This window comes from Brassica napus, chromosome C1, assembly GCF_020379485.1.
Source record: "Brassica napus cultivar Da-Ae chromosome C1, Da-Ae, whole genome shotgun sequence".
Lineage (NCBI taxonomy): Eukaryota > Viridiplantae > Streptophyta > Magnoliopsida > Brassicales > Brassicaceae > Brassica > Brassica napus.
The window spans coordinates 14,862,435-14,888,739 of record NC_063444.1 but is presented as its reverse complement, the minus strand read 5'-3'; the positions used below and the strand labels follow the sequence as shown (position 1 = coordinate 14,888,739).

The 26,305-nt window shown below is 36.6% G+C and overlaps 7 protein-coding genes across 8 annotated transcripts; 6 read left to right on the top strand and 1 right to left on the bottom strand.

The window, feature by feature from the left end:
• The first annotated feature begins 5,646 nt into the window (after window positions 1-5,646).
• On the top strand, window positions 5,647-13,642 carry LOC106428276 (glutathione S-transferase T3-like). Of its 2 annotated transcripts, XR_007317903.1 has the most exons (6): window positions 7,582-8,160; window positions 8,230-12,276; window positions 12,498-12,779; window positions 12,862-13,015; window positions 13,106-13,234; window positions 13,318-13,642. XR_007317903.1 is itself a non-coding variant. In XM_013869019.3 (3 exons), exon 3 carries the CDS (start codon window positions 8,833-8,835, stop codon window positions 9,616-9,618), a length of 786 nt encoding a protein of 261 aa, XP_013724473.2. In that variant the 5' UTR covers window positions 5,647-7,562; window positions 7,964-8,160; window positions 8,230-8,832; the 3' UTR covers window positions 9,619-10,210. The 2 variants fall into 2 exon arrangements, 1 of the variants encoding a protein (XP_013724473.2); XM_013869019.3 differs by lacking the exons at window positions 12,498-12,779; window positions 12,862-13,015; window positions 13,106-13,234; window positions 13,318-13,642 and adding an exon at window positions 5,647-7,562 and having other exon boundaries at window positions 7,964-8,160; window positions 8,230-10,210.
• LOC125575694 (grpE protein homolog 2, mitochondrial-like) lies at window positions 12,386-13,416 on the top strand. Its single transcript, XM_048743704.1, has 5 exons — window positions 12,386-12,405; window positions 12,498-12,744; window positions 12,862-13,002; window positions 13,106-13,234; window positions 13,318-13,416. The coding sequence occupies exons 1-5, from the start codon at window positions 12,386-12,388 to the stop codon at window positions 13,414-13,416; spliced, it is 636 nt and encodes a 211-aa protein (XP_048599661.1).
• LOC106428301 (phosphatidate cytidylyltransferase 3) lies at window positions 13,600-16,193 on the bottom strand. Its single transcript, XM_013869042.3, has 9 exons — window positions 15,918-16,193; window positions 15,485-15,713; window positions 14,704-15,417; window positions 14,574-14,621; window positions 14,409-14,495; window positions 14,191-14,319; window positions 14,050-14,106; window positions 13,886-13,969; window positions 13,600-13,801 (listed from the first exon to the last, which is right to left on the bottom strand). The coding sequence occupies exons 2-9, from the start codon at window positions 15,674-15,676 to the stop codon at window positions 13,712-13,714; spliced, it is 1,401 nt and encodes a 466-aa protein (XP_013724496.1). The 5' UTR covers window positions 15,677-15,713; window positions 15,918-16,193; the 3' UTR covers window positions 13,600-13,711.
• A 60-nt stretch (window positions 16,194-16,253) lies between these two features.
• LOC106428265 (65-kDa microtubule-associated protein 2) lies at window positions 16,254-19,302 on the top strand. Its single transcript, XM_013869014.3, has 10 exons — window positions 16,254-16,428; window positions 16,740-16,834; window positions 16,908-17,111; window positions 17,197-17,442; window positions 17,510-17,725; window positions 17,792-17,947; window positions 18,027-18,338; window positions 18,414-18,501; window positions 18,587-18,735; window positions 18,809-19,302. Exons 2-10 carry the CDS (start codon window positions 16,763-16,765, stop codon window positions 19,073-19,075), a joined length of 1,710 nt encoding a protein of 569 aa, XP_013724468.1. The 5' UTR covers window positions 16,254-16,428; window positions 16,740-16,762; the 3' UTR covers window positions 19,076-19,302.
• Window positions 19,303-19,370: 68 nt separating this feature from the next.
• On the top strand, window positions 19,371-22,309 carry LOC106428317 (protein HOMOLOG OF MAMMALIAN LYST-INTERACTING PROTEIN 5). The gene is made up of 6 exons (XM_013869064.3): window positions 19,371-19,628; window positions 19,785-19,885; window positions 20,318-20,427; window positions 20,951-21,026; window positions 21,136-21,279; window positions 21,403-22,309. The coding sequence occupies exons 1-6, from the start codon at window positions 19,535-19,537 to the stop codon at window positions 22,138-22,140; spliced, it is 1,263 nt and encodes a 420-aa protein (XP_013724518.2). The 5' UTR covers window positions 19,371-19,534; the 3' UTR covers window positions 22,141-22,309.
• A 346-nt stretch (window positions 22,310-22,655) lies between these two features.
• LOC106428308 (peroxygenase 1-like) lies at window positions 22,656-24,270 on the top strand (the record flags this gene model as incomplete). The annotated part of the gene is given in 6 exon segments (NM_001316035.1): window positions 22,656-22,790; window positions 23,115-23,264; window positions 23,348-23,433; window positions 23,515-23,609; window positions 23,711-23,836; window positions 23,928-24,270. Coding segments are annotated over 6 exon segments (738 nt in total). The 3' UTR covers window positions 24,091-24,270.
• Window positions 24,271-25,240: 970 nt separating this feature from the next.
• On the top strand, window positions 25,241-26,302 carry LOC106428309 (V-type proton ATPase subunit e2). The gene is made up of 3 exons (XM_013869051.3): window positions 25,241-25,543; window positions 25,887-25,934; window positions 26,013-26,302. Exons 1-3 carry the CDS (start codon window positions 25,446-25,448, stop codon window positions 26,077-26,079), a joined length of 213 nt encoding a protein of 70 aa, XP_013724505.1. The 5' UTR covers window positions 25,241-25,445; the 3' UTR covers window positions 26,080-26,302.
• The last annotated feature ends 3 nt before the right edge of the window (window positions 26,303-26,305 follow it).

Here is a 26,305-nt window from a genome sequence, read left to right as displayed (position 1 = left end):
TTTGGTACAAATATACAAACTCTTTTCAGATATATTGGTTAATTAAATATTTTTATGTTTCTACACATCAAAATCAAAAATCCAAAAAAATTAATCCTGAAAGAAACAACTTGTACCTCAATGAGTATCCGAATGTCCATACTTAACTGATTTTGCAAATAGTTTAAAAAAAAAACTTGTACCTCAATGAGTATCCGAATGTCCATACTTAACTGATTTTGCAAATAGATTAAAAAAGAAACTCTTTCTATATATTTGGCAAAAATAAGAAAAATAGAAAGAATTTTTTATTTAGTAAAATAGTTATATGAAGTGAAACATTAAGTGACAGTAAATGTAATACTTTTTAATTATTTTGATTTAAATTATTATCTTGTTCAGATAAACTATGCCTTTGAATTATGTGTTTTGCTATGTAATTTTTCACCAATTGGAACTAAGACAAAAGAAAGTTTTAGTAAAACATATTAAACCAAACTATTAACCATATGCAAAACTCAGTTATTTTACATTTTTATTTTTTTATAATTGCACAAAGTTAATATTGATTAACTAATAAATAAAAATCTACATTATTACTTTTACGTTAAATATAATTAATGATGTGATATATTGTTAAAGTAATATAATTAATGAAATTACTAAAATAAAACTATACTTATATTTTTATACATTAATATTTGTTTTTTATAATTAGTGTTTTATATTTTAGATATGTCGTAATATAACTAATTGTATTCAAAAGATCTGGATCGAATCAGATAATATGGTTATTTTTGGTACAAATATTCAAACTCGTTTCAAATACATTGGTTATTTAGATATTTTAGGGTCATATATATCAGAACCAAACTCATCCAGACTCAAAAGGATCCAACTCAAAACCTACACATAAATTTATAATATTCAAGGAGTGAGTAATTTTAAAACAAAAAAAACGATACCCGAAAGAAACAACTCGTACCTAAGTGGATATCTAGTGTTCATGCCTAACTGATTTTATAAACTAATAGAAATGATATTTTTATGTGTTTTGCTAAATTAAGTAAAATAAAAAGAGTTTTTTTTATTTAGTAAGCAATTATATTGAGTAAAAAATTAAGTGACAATGAATGTAATTCATTTTTATTATTTTGATTTAAGTTATGATTTTATTCACTAAACATGTCTTTGAATTATGTTTTTGGCTACGTAATTTTCCACTGATTGAAAAAAAAATTTCTAGTAAAACAAACTAAAACAAACGTTTAACCTTATGCAAAACTCAATTATTTTACTTTTTTGATTTTATAATTGGCACAAAATTAATATTGATTAACTACTAAATAAAAATCTACACTATTATTATTATGGTAATATAATTAATGATGTGAAATATTGTTAAGACAATATAATTAATATGAGTGAAATATGGAAATACAATTAATGTAATACTACTATCTTTGTTTCCCAACAATTTTCAGTTATAGTACTATTCATGTTTCCAAACAGCACTAAAGTGTACTTCAGTTTTAATAATATAGATACTATTTTAATAAGGTAGAAAATGTCATTGCCTAATAACACATTAAACCATACAAAATTGAAACACATTTTGGTTGCAATATTGTTAGTTAAGATGCTGAATTACTTAGAGTAGTTGAGTAGGTCCTGACTTCTTTTTGAATGGGACTAAGTCAAAATTAATGTTCAACTACTTATTAGGTATTATAACTCAACAGCTAAATAACCTGTTAATGGCTAAACACTCAGCCGAAAACAGAGTTATTTGCTATACATTCTTACTTGCATTTTTTTTTTCATTCAATGTCTTTCTTGGTCATTTTAACCTGGACTCGAAGACCCGAACCGGAACCAACTCAAAAATATCCAACCCGGAACCGGATCAAAAATTTACAAGTACTTTTTGGGTCTAAATTTTTTTTACCCGAAAGAACCAGGACTGAAAAGGAACTGACCCGAATAGATCCGGATCCGAAAAGAACCGACCCGAATAGACCCGACCCGATAAGAACCGATTTGTACCCGACTTAAAAACATGTACATCTAAAACAACGAATAGTTATTACCCGATTCAATCCAAATATTTTGAATACAATTAGTTATACGACGACATATCTTAAATATATAACACTAATGATAAAATAACGAATAAAAATTTATAAAACCATAAAAATTAACACCCGCACATGCGTGCGGGTCAATCTCTAGTCTGAATTATATATAAACATGCTGATAATTTTTGCCAAGTAAAAGCATCATCAGCATCAGGAAAAGTTATAAATCATTCTTCAAAAAACATCATTAGTAAACACTTAAAAGAATCCAGAGAAGTTAACACGAGAGAGAGAAGAAGTCCGGGCATAAGTTACATCGTACAGCTTATCCAAAAAGTTGGTCTTTGTCTGTCCAAAAAAATATACTAGGACGAGCGCCTCTGATCACAGAAGAGGGTTCTCAAATCTCCTAGTTGCTATATTGACAATAATACCCTCACAAGCTCAGGCATCAGTCCACGGCATCAGTCGTGCATCGGTGGGGGTATTTACGTAAACAAGCACTCTCTTCTCCACACTAAACCACGTCTCTGTGTCTGTGTGCCTCCGCCTCTGGACCTGAGCATTTTCCTCAAAACACAATTCGATTCGATTATCATCTCGTCTTCGTCTTGATCTCTGCCTTCTTTTCTCTGCCTTCTTTTCTCTGTGATGTTTGCTTCGAGAATTCTTTCGCGAGTTTCCCGCAGCGCGGGTTTACGCTCCTCTCTCTCCGCCGCCGCCACTCTTCCGGCGAGGAGCCAGACTTCGTGGCCATTATATATAAACAATCGCTAACGTGAATAGTGGTCTTTGTTAACCTTAATTATTAGGTTAGTTAATTTTATTTAGATTTATAAGAATATAAATCTCATAGAAATTTATAATGAAGAATTTGGAGACTATATGTACTAGAGATTTTTCCGCCGTGTCCGGATTTTTTTGCCATATATTTTGTTTAAATGTAGATTATTTTAGAGCTTATATTGGTGTTTTTCCAAACATGTTTTGTATTATCATTACTTTGTAATACTGTCTGAGAACCTATGTTTTTAGCTTTATATTGTATTTCTTAATACTCACAACAGTTACTACTTACTATTGTATAATGCCTTGAGATATCCATGTTCTTTGTTAACCTTTATTATTAATTATTCTGAAATTATTGAAAATGTTTTAAGTGGTGAGTTTTGAAGTGATTTTAGAGTGTTCGAATGTTTTTCTTAGTTTTAAAAAATAAAAATCTAAATATCATAGTTTTAGATGAAATACTAGTATGATTTAACAAAAATCATATTCCATCTATTTCAAAAGACTCGATGTTTTGAATGTATGCATAAGAATTAAGGTATACATCATTTCTTAAAAAAGTGATATTAAAAATATAAATCAAAACTAATTTAACCAATCTTTAAAAATAAGTATTAAACATCATTGGTCACATAATTTTTAATAAAACAAAGATTAAAATAAAAATATCTAACATCATTTATTTTTGAAACATCAAAAATTCTTCAAAACATCGTATATTTTGAAACGGAGGGAGTATTAAACTTTCAAATCATAGAAAGTCATCTGAAAACTCAGAAAAATCAAATCTCTTCTAATTCGTTAGTGACTACAACACCCCTGGATGATATTATTTTGATGATTTTAAAATAACTTAAAAAATCTATTATCTATATATATAAAGTTGGTTTTTTCCCTTCTTATGACATGTGGAAGGGGGGTTTGTTGACATGTGTCCTCATGTTTTTTTTTTTGTATTTAAATTCTTCTTCTTTTAAATTATTGCAATTTTCTCTATCAATTTTTAGTTTTGTATTATCTAATCCTTCTCACATTTATTGGTCTCTAAAATTCAAGAAATAAATAAAATAATATAAATATATTTTAAATATTTAATTTATTCACACCTAAAAATAACAAGACTTTTCATCATTTTATTATTTTTACTAATTTTTATTACTTCATTTACAAATTATATTTATGTCACTATTAGTATCATAAGATAATCAAATTAAGAATAAGAAACTAGACAACCAACGCATAAACTAAGAAAGCGGGCCAAAGGGAAAATAATAATCGAAAGGCCAAAGCCACCAAAAAGCAGAAAAATATATGCCTAAAACACCGGAATCACTATCAGTAGCTAAAAAGTAAGAAACACCTCACAAACTAAACAAGAACATACAAGCCGACATGCAACTGAAAAACCACAAAGCTCTGGATAGAAGAGACCAAAACTCCAAGAGACTAACTCCGCACACCTATACCAAGAAAAACATGGAAATAAAAGAAACAACTTGAGAGAGGGAGAATGGAATACAACCACCAAAAAATCAGAGACTAAACTTGAGACCAGAAATAACCTTCCAAGCCCACATAGCATACACGAACGAAAACATTATCCAAATCTCGAGTGGCAAACATGGTGAAAGGGAGAGCCACCAGAGATGCAATGAAAGCTGCAAAGAGATGCAAGAATAGAGAGGGAAAGGGAGACGGAGCGAAATCAGAAAAATATGGAGCCGTCCTCGAGCTATGAAAGAGAGCATAGAAGTCAGAACACCAAAAACTAAATATTGAAAACCAAAACGAGAAGAGACTATTGACGGTAAGCCAACGACGAGGAATACAAAATCAAAGATGAATAAACTCTGACCCAACCAAGGAGATGCAGTTCCTAACATCACCTGAAATCTAAGGAAGAAGAGGAGCAATCAATATTGACTGGAACAGCCTACAATGCCGTGGGAAGCAACCGAACAACTGAAAACTCATAAACCCAATCTGCAACAAATACCATATAATCTCATAGGTGAAGAAGGCAAGAAGAGCAAGAGAAAAATGTGAGCCTTTTTCCGGTGATGGTGAGAAGCACTGCACACCAGAAATGTAACGAAATACATAGACGGTGAGGGCTCAATTTTAAAATATGGGGAGAGGGCAAAAAACATCTTAAAAATTATAATTTTCTAAAATATGAAAAAAATATAATACAATTTTGACGATGAAACCGTTAATTTTAGAATCAACAAATGTGTAGATGCAAAGTTATTGAAATTCAATATTAGTTTACGTTAGATGTTCATTTGACTACTAACAAGTACTATACACACAACAACACATTATTAAAAAAAACGCAAAATATATTAACTTATCACCTACTACATAACACACTAAAAACATCAAATAATGATCTTAACAAATAAAAACGACAACATAATTACATTATCCAAAAAAAATCATGTTCTTAGCAATAATAAAACAATATTCCGCGCGAAGCGCGGACACCCTCCTAGTTATTAAAATAATTGCTTTAATGATTCTATGATTTTATCAAATCTTTTCGAATTCTTTAGTGACTACAACACCTCTTGATGGCGTTAGTTTGATGATTGTTGAATACATCTTCTAGATTCTAAAATCATTGTACTAAAATATGTTGAATACAAACCTCTTACTCATATAATCAACCAAACCTATATAAGTTACTGCCACTTATACCCCTTTAAACTTTGGTGATTTGACCAAAAAAAAAAAATCTTTGGTGATATAACTAATTAGCTAATTTAATTCGACTTTTCAAAATACACTACTACGATATATACGTGTTATGCTAAAGTCCACAAACTAACAAATATTGGAACCATAAATCTTTGGACAAATAAATCTTTGGACAAAAAGTTTCAAATATTTTATAGATAGGTCAATCATAAGGCATAAATATGATGAATTATATATAATTTTTGGTGGAATATTAATAATAAAAGGTTTGATGAGTGTAGACCGATTATAGTACCGTAAAAACCGAGACTATTTAAGAGAGTGTCTATTGTAGACTGGAATCTCTGGTATCCATAATTCATGGTCTACATAAAAATGTTTGGATCGGAAAATTGTAGCTTTTATTGCTAAATGTATGTCTTAAGGTAAAATTAAATTTTATTTACATTGGAAGATTAGAAAATGAGTAAACACTTAACCAAATGGTTTATCAAAAGCAACAAAGCACCAAATGTCTTATGTAATAACATGGTTATAGACTACACATAATTGTTTTAGTTTTCAAACTCGTTATGTAATGTTTTATAAGAAATAATGTCAAAAGCAGTAAAACAGGCTTTTATGAAAAAAAAATAATACATTAGAAGTCACAAAAAGTATTTCTAAAAGAGTGTTAAACAATACATTATTAACTAATATTATTAAATTTTCTAAAATCTTATGGAGAAATTTGTCGAAATATCATAAAATCGCTACCAATTTTCAAAAATACATTCAATTAAAAATACTTTAACATTTGGATTTAGAGTTTGGTGATTATTGTTTAGGATTAAATATTTAGAGATATGGTTGATTTACAATACAAAATTCTCCCAGAAGAATATCCAGAAGAAGAATGGAAAGGGTTCTTTGCCTGAAACCTTATGTTTTCTCTATACATGTTTTAAGTTTGTGCTACTGTCTGAGAACCTATGTTTTTGGATTATAGCTTGATATTGTATTTATTAGTACTCCCATCAGTTATTATTGTAACTCTTATTGTACAATGCTTTGAGACTTATATTTTCATGGTTTCCCTTTATTATTAGGATAATTTTAGATTAGATGTATAAGAATATAAATCACAGAGAACTTTAGAATGAAGCATAGTATTAGGAGCCTAAATGTAAGGCTCTGACCAGTCTTGTTAGTAGATCTTTATTCCTTCACTTGGTCCTTGGACTACACCCTGCGGTTGACGCATCCGTCGATGTGTTAAATCCCACAATCATCACATCACATGTTTTTTTTTTTAAATTTGACCTTACAACAAATCAATTCTTGATTTCATATTTCTACTATTCTATTTCAAAAATGTTACAAAAGAGATAATTGGGATGTATTACTCTTAAATTATATTATTATTAGTTACTGGTTTCTAATATTCTTATCAAATGAAGTGTGTTCAACTGAGAGTATGAATTGATTTGTATAAAAATAATAAATCAACTAGATATTTTGTCCACATATGCGTATAAAATCGTTTTACGAATATTTATTAGTTTATACTAGGGGGTAGCGCGGTGTGAGACGGCAGTTGGCGTATGACGGGTTGAAATTACGATCCGAAGTTTATTTTATTTTATTATATAAAATATTTAAACATTTTTTGATATGCATCATGCTATTATCTAAAAATGTTCACTTATACAATTCTTTTGATATTTTACATTACTTGTTTTATAAGTTTGGCAACAGAGTCCTTTAGAGCACCCGCAACGCGGGTTCGTGATGAATCCTAAGCGCGATAACTTAGGTAAAAGCAATTAAAAAAATAATTTTAAAATGTCGTAACCGAAGGATTGATCCTAAACTAAGGGGTTTAAGGATCAAATCCTTAATCACGTGGCAAGGCGGGAGTGGTCGTGGTAGGGGTTGTGTTTCGTATGTGGAAAAAACATTCATTCTCTTTCTCCGTCTCGAAAAAAAAACTCTCCCGAAGGCGAAAGGCGATTCAGAGATCGTGAAACGGTGAAGGTAAATCGCGTGCTCTTAACTCAATATTTTGGATTAGGTGTTGATGCATGTTGATTAGTCAGTTCTAGGGTTCTATCGTGTGGTAAAAATCGATTTTAGGTTTCAAATCGAATTGGGGATTTTTTTCGATTTACGGTTTTCGTCTAGGTTTGTTATTTTCTGCATCTCGAATCGGTTCTTTGTTGTTTGAGAGTTCTATCGTATGGTTTTAATAGATATAGGGTTTGAAATTGAGTTGGGATTGACTTCTGGATTGATTTACGTTCCGTGAAGAGTTATAAATAATTTTACGGTTCGAGATTGATTTGTAAATCGATTACGGGTTCAGGATAGTCGAAACCATTTGTGTTAAGCTATCCTTATAGCTAATTATGAATCTGATAACATGATTTTCCTTGCAGGTTTTGAAATGGAGGAAGAACTTCGCGATAAGAAAGCACAAAAAGAGTACTACAACATGATCGATTTTGTTGCAAATGCGCAACAGGGGATTCCCAAAATTTGCCCCTGTGGATCAATCACGAAAGAAACCGTTGATGAAGATGATACGTACGACTACCTCCCGGGAAAAAGATACTTTATCTGCAAAGACTTTGAGGTATGTACTGTAATTAATCTGGTTATTTTTATGGTTCATATTCTGACAAATGTTTATCTTTTTTTGCAGAATGATGGGCTGCATTTCAGGCAACCATGGGTTACGGCTATTCATGAAGAAGTTGAGAGGCTCAAAGAACGGTATCACGAGCAGGCGAAGCTTCTGAGAGAGTGCCAGACAGTTAAGGTGAGTGATGAGTGATCTGTTATGTCTTTAGGACTTTACTTATATGTGGGTAGGACTATAGTTCTGTAATAACTGTATGATGTATGTTCAGGACGAGGTGAGAATGCTGCAGGACGAGGTGAGAATGCTGCTTATGCGTGTGGCTGAACTCGAGAGAGCCCTGTGAGGTTAGTGGATTAAATTATCCTTCATCTCTGCCTCGTGTGAAATTAGTAGGAGTTTGCAAATAATATCCATACTGCTTCATTAAATCTCGCTTTCAAACGAAAACTTCATTAACTCACTCTCTAGCTGTTATGATAGGACAGTTAGCAAATAATATCCATACTGCTTCATTAAATCTCGCTTTCAAACGAAAACTTCATTAACTCACTCTCTAGCTGTTATGATAGGACAGTTTCCTACTAGGATTAAATAGAGTTGAACTAAAGATCCCTATTTAATCTTCTGCGTTTCTACAAGAGAAACACAGAGTGAAATCCGAAAATGGAAAACTCCACTTGCTTTGTAAACCTTTTAGCTAGCCAAGGGTGTGTTGAGCTTGACTCATCGGAACCCCTTTGCTTTAACAGCCAATGTTCCGATGAGTCTACTGTCAAAGAGAGGAAGAAATGGACACCAAAGGAGGATATAATCCTCATTGGTGCTTGGCTCAACACCAGCAAAGACCCTATAGTCGGGAATGAACAAAAAGCTGGTAAGTTCTGGCAGAGGATTGTACAGTACTACAACTGCAGTCCTCAGCTGGTTGGGACAATCCCAAGAGAACTTGGGCAATGCAAGCAAAGATGGGCTAGGATCAATGATTTGGTGTGTAAATTTTCGGGCTGCTACGAGATGGCATTGAGGGAGCAGAGGAGCGGGCAAAATGACAACGATGTGATGAAGGCTGCTTTGGATATCTTCTACAATGACCACGGCAGTAAGTTCAACTTGGAACATGCGTGGAGGGAGCTTCGACATGATGTGAAATGGTGCTCCACCTATCTCGAGAAGGAGAGCGGTCGGGAGAAGCGCAAAGCAGTTGCTTCTGATGCTCAAGGGTCATTCGCGGAGCCAGAAGAAAGACCCATAGGAGTTAAGGCAGCTAAGGCTGGTAGCAATAAGAAGAAAGGTGGAAAAGAAGAAGAATTGGAAAAGATAGAAGGACTGTTGGCGCTCAAAAAACAAATCTCTAGACAGAATGTGCTAGAGAGTTTACTTGCAAAGACTGAGCCACTAGATGACATGGAATTAGCTCTGAAAATGAAACTTATGTCTGAAATGATGTGATGATTGTTAGCTCTAACTTTAGTACACATTTGCTGTTCGTTTCACTATGTTTAATCATCTCATTTTCTCTATTTCAGGTGATGTACAAGACCATGTGCCTGACGAAGACAAAAGCTGCTGTCTCTTCCTTATGTATTCACGGGATGCTTGTTTTTTTCTCTTATTTTTCCATGTGAACCTAGTCACGGGTACTTTGTCTGTTTATTAGCTTTGTATTTATAAGTCTGGTTGTAGACTCGGCGAAGAGCTATCTCATTTGCTCTTCTTGTACTAAAAACTTGTTATGATGAAATTTTAATTTCGAGTATCTGCGTTTCATCAACCCTTCCCTTCATATTTGTATGCTCACGGCAGGTATGGTCACTGGTTTGTGTTGCCAGTATGATAGTAGAGTTTTGTGTTGCTTCTCAAAATACCAATTCAAATCTTTAGTAGGCTTCAATCCACCATCGAATATTTGATATTGTATAAGATTGATACAATGATTGATTGACAACCTAGAATTAGATGATTCTGATATATAAGGTTGATATAATGGTCCAACTATTCGTACGCACAACTATGGTTTTGGTTTTAACAAACTTTCTTTTGTAGATTTAAGAAAGGATAGTGAAATATGGGAGATGAAGCAGATCGAAGATTATATGCGGTTTTGGATGAGGCGGTCGATGAATATATTGAGGATACATTCAACAACATCGTCGAAAATCGAACAGTCAAACCGAAGAAACGTGCATATGTCGAACGAAACCGCGAAGAGGGCCACAACCGTCTATGGAATGATTACTTCCGTGAAGATTCCACATTTCCGGCTCATTTTTTCAGGCGCCGTTTCCGCATGAACAAGGAAGTATTCTTGCGTATTGTCAATCGCCTCTCCGAAAATGTTACATTTTTTCAGCAAAGAAGAGATGCTGTCGGACGGTTAGGTCTATCTCCACTACAAAAGTGTACGGCAGCTATTCGTATGCTTGCTTATGGCTGCACGGCGGACGCCACAGATGAATATCTCCGACTTGGTGAAAGCACAACACTTTCGTGTTTAACTAATTTTACAGAAAGCGTAATACAATTATTTGGAGAAGAGTATCTACGAAGACCCACTACAGAAGATCTTCAACGACTACTCGACATTGGAGAAATACGTGGCTTTCCTGGAATGGTTGGAAGCATCGATTGTATGCATTGGGAGTGGAAAAATTGCCCAACTGCTTGGAAAGGACAGTACACACGTGGATCAGGAAAGCCGACAATTGTCTTGGAGGCTGTCGCTTCACAAGATCTTTGGATATGGCACGCTTTTTTTGGTCCACCAGGTACCTTAAACGATATTAACGTCCTCGATCGGTCACCTATTTTTGATGACATTTTACAAGGTCGAGCTCCAAGGGTACAATACGTGGTCAACGGACACCAATATGATATGGCGTACTACCTCACTGACGGTATATATCCAAAATGGTCAACATTTATCCAATCTATCTCACTTCCTCAAGGTCCTAAAGCAGAGTTATTTGCTAAAGTTCAAGAATCAACCCGAAAAGATGTGGAGCGGGCTTTTGGAGTATTGCAATCTCGATTTGCAATAGTGAAAAACCCGGCTATTTTGTGGGACAAGAAACAGATAGGGATGGTTATGCGAACATGTATCATACTTCACAATATGATAGTAGAAAATGAACGCAATGGATACACTCAGTATGATACATCTGAATTTGAAGAAGGAACCTCGACCAGAAGTTCGAATGTGGATGCACCCAATACTTCCGAGATGCCTCCAAATCTCGCTAATATGCTTCTTATACGGACTCATCTTCGTGATAGGCAGTTACATGAACGATTGAAAAATGATTTGGTAGAAAATATTTGGAACAAGTTTGGTAATGATGAAGATGAATAATTATTGTATGTTTGCATTTAATCATTCAATAAATGAATTTTCAATTTTAATGTTTTGCAACTTTCATAATTTTTAATTTCTTAAAAAAAAAAAAAAATTATAAGGACTTCATAGTAGTAACACCATTGGACATATAATTAGGATCAAAGTCCTTAACTATTCAGAAAAGAAAAAAAAAAATTAAAATATGGCTAAGGACTCCAATGGTGGGTAACACCATTGGAGATGCTCTTACATCACTTCTACAATTCTTTTGGTATTAATGATATACGTAGTGAGTATCTAACCAATAATTTTAGAGCTACATATTTTAAGATTATAGGATTTTCTTTTCAGCCTAACTTAGTACAACTTTACCTGAAAAATTCTAACATTAAATCATCATGTTCATTTATTATCTAAACATTGTCACATATACAATTCTTCTGATAGTTTACATTATTTGTTTCGTAAGTCCGACGCATATTATTTACATTTTACAACAGAGATTCAATCAGAGAGATCTATTATTCTAACCCTTGGCAGTGGTGGATCTAGAAAGTTTTACTATGGGAGGCAAAATTTTAAATTTTAGAAATGAAATACATTTTAACTGTAGGTTTGAGATTTTATGAGGGACAAATTTATCTAATTTCTCCAAAATTTATTATAAATACGAAAGAAAAACTTAAAAAAAAAAATCCATGGGGGGCACATGCCACCCCCTTGCTGGCTCTACCTCCGCCCCTGACTCCATCGTTCACGAATTCTCACAAAAGGTTAGATTTTTACTTATATATATATATCACTATCCGTATCTTATATCTCCTCAATCGAGTGTTTTAATCGCTAGGCTTTTAGAAAGGATGCTACTTTCGTTGATCTAATATGTCTGAATCTTCCCCCATGTATGTATAAAATGACTTTATGCTCGGCACTCACACTCTTTCGCTATAAATTCTCTGTGGGGTTTTGGCTAACTCATCCATTTTGCATCCAGCTTGCTGCAGCTCAGGTGCCTCTTGGTTCGTTTCCACTTCAAAGGTTCTCTTTTTCTTCCTCCAAGACAACTGGAGATAAAGCTACAGCTGATGCAAACGAATCAGGTCTTGACTCATAACCCTCCCAAGGTTCGAGAAGAGGAGGAGTTGTCAATGGATGATTTGGTGAAGCTGGTGGCTGAGAAGGAAGAGCTACTGTCTGAAAAGGAGGAAGAGATTAAGCAAATGTTATGGATAGAACAAGACGTGATGCTGAAAACACCAAGAAGTATGCCATACAGGTTAGTCTACTAGAAATCTGTTTTACAACTTTCATTATGTTAGTACGCTGAGGACGTATGTATAAATGTGTATGATCTGCAGAATTTTGCAAAGAGCCTTTTGGATGTCGCGGATAATCTTGGAAGAGCTTCTTCGGTTGTCAAGGAAAGCTTTTCAAAGCTTGACACTACGAAAGAAGATTTGGCTGGAGCGACTCCACTCTTAAAGACACTTTTAGAAGGTGTGGAGATGACTGGTAAACACCTCACCTCTTTTTTTTGTCGAGAGTATAAGATCTAAAGTAAGCAGTGTAGATGAGACTGTCCAAATCTGTGTGTTGCTGCAGGTATTTAAGAAATTTGGTATGGAGAAGTATGATCCAATCAACGAGCCGTTTGATCCAAACAGACATAACGCAGTGTTTCAAGTCCCGGATGCTTCTAAGCCACAAGGCACGGTTGCTCATGTCCTCAAGGTAAATAAGATGAAACTTGCTCTTTAATACCATATTCTAAAGTATTCAGACAAACAACTAACGATGGGTGTCGACATCTACAGTCTGGATACACGTTGTTTGATAGAGTTATAAGACCAGCTGAGGTTGGTGTTACTCAAGGAGGAGAGAGCGAAGAAGACAAGAAAGAGTCTGATGCTTAAAAAAGAAGTTAGCTGGTTTTCATAAGTTTTTACTACTGTTCTTTGTTTCGAGCAACTCAATTAACAGTGCCATGGTTTTCTCTTGTCGTTTGGTTTATTCATTGGATGAACAAGATCCCCCATAAGTTGCTGGACATGGCATCTTGCAGGGGAAGCCCTGCTACACACGCTCTACCAAGTCTCTTTTGATAAATTAATCAGATACAAACAAAGGTTTTACATTGTCTATTACAGCCAAAATTTAACCAAAAGAACAGAAACTGAAAACAGAGTGATAAAACCTGCACTCTTCTTCTTAAAACCCGCCTTGCAATTTGTGTCGGAGAATGTCTCCAAGCTTTGCATAAAGCATTTTCTGTTCCTCATGTCCCAGGCTTCTCGATATCTACAGGTATATACAATCAAAGTTATATATGCATACGTACAGTTGTCTTCATAATGATATAGAGTGAGGGCTGATGATTCTTACATGGTCTAGGATCATCTCGACACTATAGTCCTGGTGAACAATGAACGATTGTATGTAGATGTATGCAAAAATCGCCATAACCATCTGAATTCAGGCAACAAGACTCAGTTGTAACAATGAAGGGATCATATTGCAATCATTCTGTATTAGTTAGCTGCTCTTACTTGGCAGTCCATTCTGTCTGTAAATCCTCCATGTCCTGGTATGCTGTCTCCAAAGTCCTGTCCAAAGAAACAAAACTAAGTAAGGATTCGTTCTTGGATCTGCGGATACAAAACTTTTTCACTATTTGAGAATCTCTAAACCTTGATCTTGAAAGCTCTTTTGAAACCGCTTGCAAAGAAACCTCCAAAAGGAGCTATAACCGATGCGAATAGACCAAGAGAGAAAGCGTGCCACTGCACCGGTAGAATCGATATCGCTTTCCATGGAGACTGTTAAGCAAAGTTTTCAAAGCCAAGACTTGTATAAGGCAGGCACCATCATTAGCTGGTTCACAAGAGAGGGTAACTAAGTTGCTTACAAATGAAGCTATCCAAGTGGGCAGTGGGTAATACTCCGGCCTAAACAGAGGGCCTGGATCACAGTGAAGCCAACCAGTCGACAAATCCTACAAAAAGATGCATCATAAGAAATGAAATAAAGGCTGCAATGAAACATAGTGATGGACATTTCGTTTTTTAGTTACCTTCCTTGGACAAGTAAGCCATTGGAACTGGCCTAAGACGTTTGCAAACTGTTGTAAAAATCATATAATAATCTATCAGTCTTGAGCCCAAAAGAAAGTTTTACAAATGGATCAAAAGATGGTTACTTACAAGAAACGCAGAGATTGTAGTTGCCACCGATGCTCCAATGAAACCTTCCCACGTCTTCTTCGGAGACAGCTTTATCAAAGGAGTCTTCCCAAAATAGAAACCAAAGAAGTAAGCCGCCACATCGTTCATAGCAATCAGCGCAGCCGGAAGAAGAAACCAAAAGATCCCTTCGAAAATATTAGCCACAGTGAAAGAAGACTGAGTAAACACAACGATAAGTATCATATGCGTCCAAGCGTACTGCCCAAACTGATACTTATACATCTTCTTCTTCAACGTAAGTATAAACCACATGAAACCAGCAATGTACAAGAAGTAGCAGATGACCATCTGGTACTTGATCAAACCACTAACAAGCTTGTAGATAAACCTATCCGAAGAAACAGTGTTGACCAGCTGCTGCTGAAGTATGCGTCCATAGACAAACAACATAGCCGTGAAGAAGAAGTGCCAGTTCAAGAGCCTGAAGCCAGGCAAGCGACGCTCCTCGTGAGCTCTTCTGAGAAGAAAGAAGAGCTCTTTCGCCATGAATATCTGTATGCCAACAACCATAGCCCATATGTAGAGATGTCCCATGTAGATTATAAAGAAAACTCCTCCGAGCATCCAGAGAGACGAGCACGTCCTTATCCACATTGATCTGTACTTGTTCTTATCACCGAGTAAGAGGTTCCTTACGTTGCTTGCATTGCCTCTTTTCACCTCAGCTGGAATCTAAGACATTTCAAGAATATTAGGACATAACTATAGACCGAATGAAAATGTATATATAAATAAATACCTCATTTGATCTGTTTCTCCAACGAAGGCGAGCTGTTGGAGAGCTAGGACTATAATTGTAATCCCTTGGAGAGTTTGGATGGTTATCTCTTTGGTTATTGTTGTTCATCCGAGAGGTTGGTGTGTTAGGAGGATAACTATTATCCCTTATTTTTCTGATTCGTGGAGAGTTCTGATTCAGATCTTTCTCCATTGCTCTTTGAAAATAATTTTCTTACAATGCCAATGTCCTGGATTAATATATAGGGCTGATCTTATACACACAAGATTACTTGGAAAACACGCATCAGCAGAGGATATAAATTTGATGTGTAAGCATATATACATCTAAAAGATTCATCAAACCAAAACGAGAAGACCATTGTAAAAAATAAAAATACACAAAAATTCAGATAGAAGCAGAGGTTGACAAATCGGATTCAAGCATAACTTACAGAACATCAGGCTTGTTTGTCTGGATGATGGTGGTTGAGAAGCGGAACCGTGAATTGAGAGGAGAACGAGAAGGAATGTCAAAGGTGAGAGAGAAGAAGAAGAAGAAGAAGAAGAGAAGGAGCGCTTACCGGAGATGTTTCATCAAACTTTTGTCGAATCAGAAGACAGGAACCAAATAAACTATTCATGCCGCTTCTCTTGGGTGGAGAGCCGCGTTTGCATTGGAAATGAAATGACACGTGTTTTAATTCTATTTGGGCTTGGTCGGAGTTTAAAGCCCATAAGGCCTTTATTTTTATTGACGTTCAGACATTGGATGAACATGGGTCCCACTTTTCCCAGTTCCCAACCTCCATAACCAGAGTTTGAGAGTTCTCTGTTTCCTATGCTGCTAAACTCTCTCTCTCTCTCTCTCTTACTTAACACTGACTGACTATTCGTCAGAGAGCTTCAGATCTAGAAAAGAAGAGGAAACACTCAGATAGACCCTAGGATCCGACAACAACCTCGGTAAAGAAAACCATCTTCTACTGTTTTAGTTCGATTAGTTTAAGTGTTTGATTCTTGCTTTGGTTTTAGCAACAATGCAGCTAGATTTCTGTAAAGTTCAGTGTTATAAACTGTGTCAGAGCTTGAGATCTCCATCTCTTTTCGAGCTTCTTTGGGTCTTGCTAAAACTGGGTTTTGAGCTTCTTAAGTTCCAGATTCTGTTGCTCTTGATTAGTTAGCTTTGAATGTGTCTCATGTTTGATTGGATGCTTAGCAAAGTTCTAGTTCAGTTCTTCCACTAAACAAAATGTGTTGTGTTTTTCTATCTGAAGGAAACCTTTGTGCTTTCACAAGAATGGCAGTGACAGAAGCAGAAAATCCTCTTCTTGGAGAAATCACTTGTGGCACCTTACTCCAGAAGTTGCAGGTAATTTCGCAGGACACATACTTAACCTTTAAAGTATGGTTCCCCGAGCTCACCAGACAATCTTTTATTTCAGGAGATATGGGATGAAGTAGGGGAGAGTGACGAGGAACGAGACAAACTGCTTCTTCAGATAGAAGAAGATTGTCTTAATGTTTACAAGAAGAAGGTTGAGCTGGCCGCAAAATCTCGCGCGGAGCTTCTCCAGACCTTGTCTGATGCCAATGTTGAACTCACCAATCTCATAGCGGCTCTTGGAGACAAAAGCTATATCGGCATTGTAAGTAATCTCCCACATCTAAATTTGTATTTTTTTGTTAAAAGATGATTGTTGTTATTCAGATGTGTTTGTGTCTTGATTACAGCCAGATAAGACTTCAGGAACGATCAAAGAGCAACTCTCTGCAATAGCACCTGCGCTTGAACAACTTTGGCAACAGAAAGAGGAAAGGGTCCGTGAGTTCTCTGGTGTACAGTCACAGATTCAGAAGATATGCGAAGAGATTGCCGGAGGTTTGAGCAATGGACCTCTTGTGGTCGATGAGTCTGACTTGTCCCTCAAGAGATTAGATGACTACAAGAGCAAACTCCAAGAGCTCCAGAAAGAGAAGGTATATATATACTTGATATGTTTGCTTTCAGACCAGAACTAAAAACTGCTTTTGTGTTTTTGGACAGAGTGATAGGTTGAACAAGGTGCTCGAGTTTGTGAGCACAGTGCATGATCTATGCGCCGTCCTTGGTTTAGATTTCTTGAGCACGGTCACTGAAGTTCATCCGAGCTTAGATGAGGCAAATGGTGTTCAAAACAAGAGCATTAGCAATGAGACGCTATCAACGTTGGCCGAGACTGTCTTGACTCTTAAAGAGGATAAGAATCAAAGACTTAAAAAGGTTAGATCTAATGAATCTTGCAGTTTGATGATTCCTGTTAGTAATGAATCTTGTGTTTTTGTGCAGCTTCAAGAGCTAGCTACTCAGCTAACTGATCTATGGAATCTGATGGACACTCCTGATGAGGAAAGGGAGCTTTTTGATCATGTTATATGTAACATGTCAGCTCCAGCTCATGAAGTGACCGTCTCTGGTGCTCTAGCACTTGATCTTATCGAGCAGGTATTGTTGAATTTGATATTATATTCGATCAACCAATGCTTATAGTTAAGTAACTGTTTGTTTAAAAAAAACTTGAAAGGCTGAGGTGGAAGTGGATAGGCTTGACAAACTGAAAGCTAGCAGAATGAAGGAGATTGCATTCAAGAAGCAAACCGAGCTCGAGGAGATCTATGCTCGTGCTCATATTGAGATTAAACAAGAGGTGGTTCGTGAGAGGATCATGTCGTTGGTTGATTCTGGAAACACTGAACCTGCTGAGCTACTAGCTCAAATGGATGGTGAGATTGCCAAGGCTAAGGAAGAGGCGTTTAGTAGAAAAGAAATATTAGACCGAGTTGAGAAGTGGATGTCTGCTTGTGAGGAAGAGAGCTGGCTCGAAGATTACAATCTGGTAAAATGCAATGAGAAGATCAAACTCATTACTAGTAAGACATAGACTTTAATGTAATGTTGTTCTTGAAAACAGGACCAGAACAGGTATAGTGCAAGCCGTGGTGCGCATTTGAATCTCAAGAGAGCTGAGAAAGCTCGGATTCTGGTCAGCAAGATTACCGGTAACTTCCAAGAGTCTCTATTGCTTTTTTTTCACAATGCGTCAAAGTGAGATTGACTGATTTTATGATATTGTGTTTGTACAAGCAATGGTTGACACATTGGTTGCTAAAACTCGGGCATGGGAAGATGATAAGAGTATGTCCTTTGAGTATGATGGTGTTCCCTTGCTCGCCATGCTAGATGAGTACACTATACTGAGGCAAGAACGAGAAGAGGAGAAGCGGAGGCAGAAGGTTAGTTTCTCACACTGTTGTTGTGTTTACATAATTTCTTATAAACTAATCTTTGCCTTTGTTTAATGAACAGGAACAGAAGAAGCAGCAAGAACAGCCACACACAGACCAAGACACCTCCGCGTTTGGGTCTAAACCGAGCCCTGCAAGACCCGTCAGTGCCAAGAAACCGGTGGGAACACGAGCTAACGGAGGAGGGAGTAACGAAACGCCTATTAAGCGCTTATCCATGAACGGAAGCAAGTCTAAGAGAGACAGTCTCAACAAGCTGACTTCACCTTCTAACCTTGGAGCAGTCTCTAAAGAGGATGATGCATCTCCAGTTGTAGCTTCACCGTGACAAGATATCTCTGAGCCTTTGTTAGTTGCTATTAGGGAAGGACTGATGTTTATGAAACAAAACACTTTAGAAACAAGACAAGACAGTGACTCAGTGAGAGTAGAATGTTATGTATCTGTATCATTGATTTACTCATATTTTTCCAAACTTTGGTAGAAAGAAAGACTATGTGAAGTGACCGGTTTAATGAAGAAAAGCTAGGGCTCTAATTGGAGTTATTTATTTTATCTGGGGGAAATTCGTAATATGCTTAAAGACGTTTAGGGGGTAATTGAATAATTTAAAAATGTTGGAGGAGATGTGAAAATATTTAGGAACTTGGAGGTGTTTTCCAAGAGGGATCAGGATTTTGTCCGTTCAACGACATCGTTTCGTACTTGACAATCACAAGCGCGTACGATTCAGGAATACTTCTCTATTTGTTGTCTATTACAATCTGGAGGAAGAAAGAGAGAAACGATGTCGAACACAAACGAACCAGCGAAGACTCTTCTGCCTTACTTGCAACGAGCCGACGAGTTGCAGAAACATGAACCGCTTGTTGCTTATTACTGTAAGTTTGTCGATGTTGTCTTCTCTATCTTTTTGATTAAAAAACCTTGATGATTGGTTTTTTCTTTAGCTGAGCTGATATGATCGTAGTCCAGAGATTGAGTTTACTATATGGATCTTTGTAAACTGATGGTTTTGCCGATGATTGATTGATTAGGTCGGCTGTACGCCATGGAAAAAGGATTGAAGATTCCGCAGAGCGAGAGAACTAAAACTACCAATTCGATCCTCATGTCTCTCATTAATCAGCTCGAAAAGGTTTCACCTTTAATCATCTAGCTTGATTCTTAGTAATAATTCTCATGATCTGTTTGGCTTTGATTCATATATGTTGTCATAAGGCTGGATAGTGTATTTATGCTTATATTTGGGAAGTTAAGACTTTTAATCTTAACTTAGATTAGGTTTTGCTTCATGTGATTGAGAAACAAACATGTGAAGCAAGAACACTTGTACTCAGCCTTGGGGGATTGATTAGGTGTTTCTCTCGCATGTTCCCATGGCCTATTATCTATGCTATAGTAATTTTTTTTGCATGTTAATGGTGAACTAGGTCCATCTTGAATTTATTGTCTGCCATTTGCTATCATGTGGGTTCTTAGCCACATGTAACATCTATAATCATCTTGTGAGAAAGAAATTTCCTGACTAGTTCTGGTTTCTTACCGCAATATTTGTGTGCAACTCCAGGACAAGAAATCATTGACTCTGTCCCCAGATGACAATATGCATGTTGAGGGCTTTGCATTGAATGTCTTTGCAAAGGCTGACAAGCAGGATCGTGCCGGAAGAGCTGACTTGTAAGTCTACTTTTTTCTTCTTCTTTTTTTCGTATATCTTATTCTTATATTGAATGACATTTGACACTAGTAAGTTTCTAGTATTGTTAGTTCGATTGAGCATCAGCACTAGTATGTCCCCAATCAGCACTAGCTCAATGAGTTCGAACTATCCTCTTTCTGCAAATGCAAATTCATTCCCTGTCTAGTATTGTTATTACTGATACTGAAAAGAAAATACACATACATAAGTTTACAATAAGCACATAGGTTTTTAGTGATGTATTTCGAGTTGCAGTAATATATATGTATGTATACAGACACACATAAGATAATCGGTAAAGAATAAGTTGGATGCATCCTATCCTTTTCGTGTCTTGTTTCCCTCTGTCAGTTCTGCTTTTTGATGTGTCTCTGTCTCTAGCCTTGATATTAGTTCAATTAATGGCCATTAATGTTGAAGGGTTAGTACCTGCATTTATGTGACTCCTTTACAGACGCTTGTGATGTATTATCTAAATCATTTTTGCTGCGCTTTTGACAGGGGAACTGCCAAAACTTTTTATGCTGCAAACATCTTCTTTGAGATTCTGAGCCAGTTTGGCCCGGTTCCTCCTGATGTAAGTTCCTATTTTTTCGTCACTTAACATCTCAAATAGAAACCTCGCAACTTAAGAGGCAGCTTTGGTAGATGTTTAATTATATTTATATGTAATGGACCATGGACAGATAGAGCAGAAACAGAAGTATGCTGCTTGGAAGGCTTTTGACATAAGGAAAGCCATTAAAGAAGGAAGGAAGCCCACTCCAGGTGATCCTGTTGATGATGAAAGTGATCTATCCCTTCCATCAAGCGGTCCTAGTGGCTCCTATGTAAGTTTCTCTACTTGGCAATTAATGGTTTGGGAATATCTAGATGTTGGCGCAAATGTTTAAGATATGAACATCTCTATCAATTTAATCCACTCATCATTTGCGCATTTTCATTATCTACAGGATCTTGGTGCAAGCGATACCAACGTACCAAGTCAACATAGGACAGAGCCTGGTCCATCCCACGACTCGAATGATGACTCAAGCCACCACCATTTCCCTGAAGTGCCACAACATCATCTACCTCCTCCCAGGTTTCATGACAATCCTAACAACAATTATCCAACAGATGTCTCACCTCCACCACCATCTTCTTACCCTTCCAACGATCTCCTTCCGCCTCCCACGGGACCATCAGACTCCCCGTACCCTCATCCTTACAACCAACAATCATACCACCAAGACCCGCCACAACACATGCCACCGCCGCCGCCACAAAACTACCCATCTCATGAGCCTTCTCCAAACTCTCTCCCTAATTTCCAGTCTTACCCTAGCTTTAGCGAGAGCAGCCTCCCAGCCACTCCTTCCCACTACCCTTCTCACTACCAAAACCCTGAACCTTACTATTCCTCTCCACATTCCGCACCTGCTCCTTCTTCCACAAGCTTCGCCTCTGCTCCTCCTCCTTCTCCTTATTCATCATCAAACGGGCGTGTCAATGTTCCTCCTGCTCTAGATCCTCCAGCTCAGAAGTACCATTACGACAGCAGCTACCAGCCAGGGCCAGAGAAGATCGCAGAGGCACACAAGGCTGCTAGATTCGCTGTTGGAGCTTTGGCTTTCGATGAAATCTCTACTGCTGTAGAACATCTGAAGAAGTCTCTGGAGTTGCTTACAAATCCATCAGCGGGTCACTGATATTTCATGTTTTAATCTATGAACCTTGGGTTTGATGTATGTGAAATGTGTGCATGAGCTCACAATCACACTATGGATTTGTTATTAACTCTTCTGGCTCAGACTTTTGTGTACAAAACAAAAACATTGTGTGAAGTCTTCTGATTTCTCAAACTAGTGTTTTTTTGCATGATGCCTCCATGGTTATACGATAGTATTCATATAGCCACAAACAGTATCAATGTATATCTAAATATCACAATAATATAAAAGGCCATGTACATATGGTTTTGTTAGATTTACAATTTATCACTAAAAAGATTTGGTAAAGCACGGAAGCAAACGTGTCGTAATTGTCATGTCAAGTGTAAGGAGGAAGATAGAGGAGAGGTGCGTTAACGACAAGGAAAGAGATGTCAGCCGGTGTGTTCGCTGGTGCGTGCATGTTCGCCACGCACCTCAATCATCATCTTACTAGCTCATGCTTTTTTTACTCTAAAAACGCAATCATGAACACATTGCACTCGGTCCACAGAGCAAGAAAGAGCGAGAGATGAGTACGGCGACTGAGATAATGGAGAGAGACGCAATGGCTACGGTGGCTCCCTACGCTCCGGTCACCTTTCACCGCCGTGCTCGTGTTGACATGGATGATAGACTTCCTAAACCTTGTAATAACGCCTTTCTCTTGCATCCTAGTTGTTGTCAACATGCGTATACATCATGCATGTATCTATATGTATAGATATTTTGTATGGATGGATTTAAAGAAACCCGTTTAAAAATAATGAAAATATCATATCCCCCAAACTTTGAAGAAATACAATTATTTCACTCATGTGTAATATATGCATGTGAGAATGTTTTTATGCGCATGATAGTATAGATAGTAATTAAGAAAATATGGTCTAAATTGTAAGTTGTATAAATTATAAATACATAGCATCCAAATGTATATATCACATATTTGGTGTTAATTGATGATTTGCATATAGATATGCCAAGAGCACTGCAAGCACCCGACAGAGAGCATCCGTATGGAACCCCAGGCCATAAGAATTATGGACTTAGTGTTCTTCAGCAACATGTCGCCTTCTTCGATTTAGATGATAATGGAATTATCTATCCTTGGGAGACCTACTCTGGTGCATACAAATTATATTTTTATATACATACATGTGTTTTCATTAGTATATATTTGAAAGTTTTGATTCCAACTTGTGATTAGGACTGCGAATGCTTGGTTTCAATATCATTGTATCGCTTATCGCAGCCGCTGTAATCAACTTGGCCCTTAGCTATGCTACTCTTACGGTAACACGAATTCCTCTTCCCAACATATATATCGTGTAGATTTAATCGTTCTACTCTAGACTCTCGTCCATAATAATGCAGGGATGGTTTCCTTCGCCGTTCTTCCCAATATACATACACAATATACACAAGTCAAAGCATGGGAGCGACTCAAGAACATATGACAATGAAGGGAGGTGAATGACCGCTATATATATATATATATATATATTGTAAAAATTGGTCATAAACCATGATGCACTGGTCTATATATAACCCACCTTATGTTAAATCGCAGGTTTATGCCTGTGAATCTTGAGTTGATATTTAGCAAATATGCGAAAACATTGCCAGACAAGTTGAGTCTTGGAGAATTATGGGAGATGACACAAGGACAACGTGACGCATGGGACATCTTCGGATGGTACGTACATGAACCCTCCTCTACTAACCTTTAGTTAGTTTTGTTACAAAAATGATTTTTAGGGTGTGCATATGTGTTTGTGTATAATTAGGTTCGCAAGCAAAATAGAGTGGGGGTTGTTGTACTTGCTAGCGAGGGATGAAGAAGGGTTTCTGTCAAAAGAAGCGATTAGGAGGTGTTTTGACGGGAGCTTGTTCGAGTATTGTGCCAAGATCTACGCAGGTATCAATGAAGACAAGACAGCCTACTACTAAAAGTAAATGGTAGAGGAGCTTTAGGCTGATAATCGTCCATGTGAATGTAACTTGTGTCTAAAGCAGAGTCCATGTGTTTGTTATGTTATGTCCAAATCTGTAAGGTAGAAGTATCATCAGTTGCAGCTGGTATAGAAAAGCTTCTATGTTCAATAATAATAGTATGTTTTGTTGTTGTGTTTGTGTTTGTGTTTGTATCAACCCTTTTTCAGTTATTTCCAGTTCAAATGTAATTTTTCATTGTTGTTACTTGGTATTGAGAATCATTTTTTTTTTTTTTTGTCAACATTTTCATTAATGCCCACATGGGCTTTTAAAGATTACAATGCAAACAAAAGCAAGCTCAGTTTCTAGATTACACAAAAAAATATATATCTTTAGTGCATTACACGATCGTACTCACTTTTATTTGCATCGTTTGAAGCCTTTGCTTTGATTATCCCAAAAGATTGTTGAGATTTAGACTTAAACACCAAGAGTTAAGAACCCAGTTAATCGGATTAGAGCATTCTTTAAAACACCGTCTGAACACAACCAGAGTTTTAAATCTTCATACTCTTCTCCGGATAACCGCAACACCTTGAATCTTCACACATGGATGACCTGCACTTTAAATCGCCATAGCCAAGAAGTGAGGGTTTACTTTCTCATGAGCAAAGAGTCAAGCATTAGTGAAAACCCAAATCTGTTCAATCGATTGGGGAAGACCAGAAAGAGATTAGAACACACAAAGGCTAGAGATTTTAAGCCGATTAAACAAAAGATAAACCGAACCCAATCGGAGTTAAAGATCCGTACAAGACGGAAGAACAAAACCGGATTAAAACCGGAGACAAACCCCAAACAAGTCGGTGACAAAACAAAATAAACTAATTACAAATTTACAAGGCACAACGCCGGCGAACCGGACGTTGGCCAGAGACTGCAAATCCGAAAGCCGGAAACTTCAAGAAAAGATGAGAGAGACGAGAGAGACGAGAGAGATGATAGAGAAAGTTTTAACGTTTGAGGAGAGTTATTGTATTGAGAATCATTTCTTGTATAAAAACTCTTGTAAACTGGGTGACTGAAAAATCAATAATGGTTTTAGTCGAAAACAAAAAAGAGTTAAATTAATTAAAGCAGAAAAGACAAATTTGTCCCTCACACAGAGATCACTTGGGGGCACGAATGATTACGATCCTCCTCATCCAGGAGATTCAATTTCAATCTCTGACGTTTTCTCCACTTCTTAGGGATAACTATTAGCCTTTGTACTCTCTCGTTTATCTTCACTGTCGGATCTCGTATTTAATTAGTTCTCGTGGCAGGATATATATATGTAATCTCATTCTTTTTGGGGATCATCATAAGAGATGGCTTTTGTGGTAACATCACTAATATTCGCTGTGGTCGGCATAATTGCTTCAATATTCACTAGAATCTGCTTCAACAAAGGCCCCTCCTCCAATCTGTATGTCTTCTTTTTTTTTTTTTAGTTATGCAATCTTCAAGTAATCTCATTGTTCCATCAATGTTAACGCCTTGATCCATAAGTAATACCTCGAATCATTTTTGAATCCCTTTGCGCTTTTAGAATTATTAGTAGACGAAATCTAAATCTCTTTTCTTCTTTTGACTTTTTTTAAATATTTGAACTGGCTACTTGCTGTGATAGTTTCTTCAGTGTAAACAAGTACTGTTACAATTCTAACTCCTTGGAATATGAATGTTTGTACACACATTCGATAACCATTCATCTTGTTGGAGTAAATCTCTCTCAAGTCTTTTTTATTTTTTCTTTCTTTGTGGAACAGGCTACATTTTACTTTGGTCATTACAGCCACCGTCTGCTGTTGGTTGATGTAAGTTTGTGAAGTTGGATGCACACACCACTAATACGATTTGATTCATTATCTCATCGTTTTTTTTCTGTGGGGCAGGTGGGCAATTGTATACATTGCGCAGATGAAGCCTCTCATTGTCCCTATCCTAAGCGAGGTTGAGTAGATACCAATCTCTACTCAAAACACAATAACCCCCCATGTCTTCCTCGTACTAGCAAACCAACTATTTGAGTGTATGCTCTGTCTTTCTTTTTCTTCTTCAAACATATCTCCTCTTGAATCTTGGTCTCATTCACTTCTGGAACAGTCTTCACATTATACTCTGAAGACTACCAGAGAGTGTGTATTATTATTGATATAATAAATTTTTATTTGGAAGAATACTATCA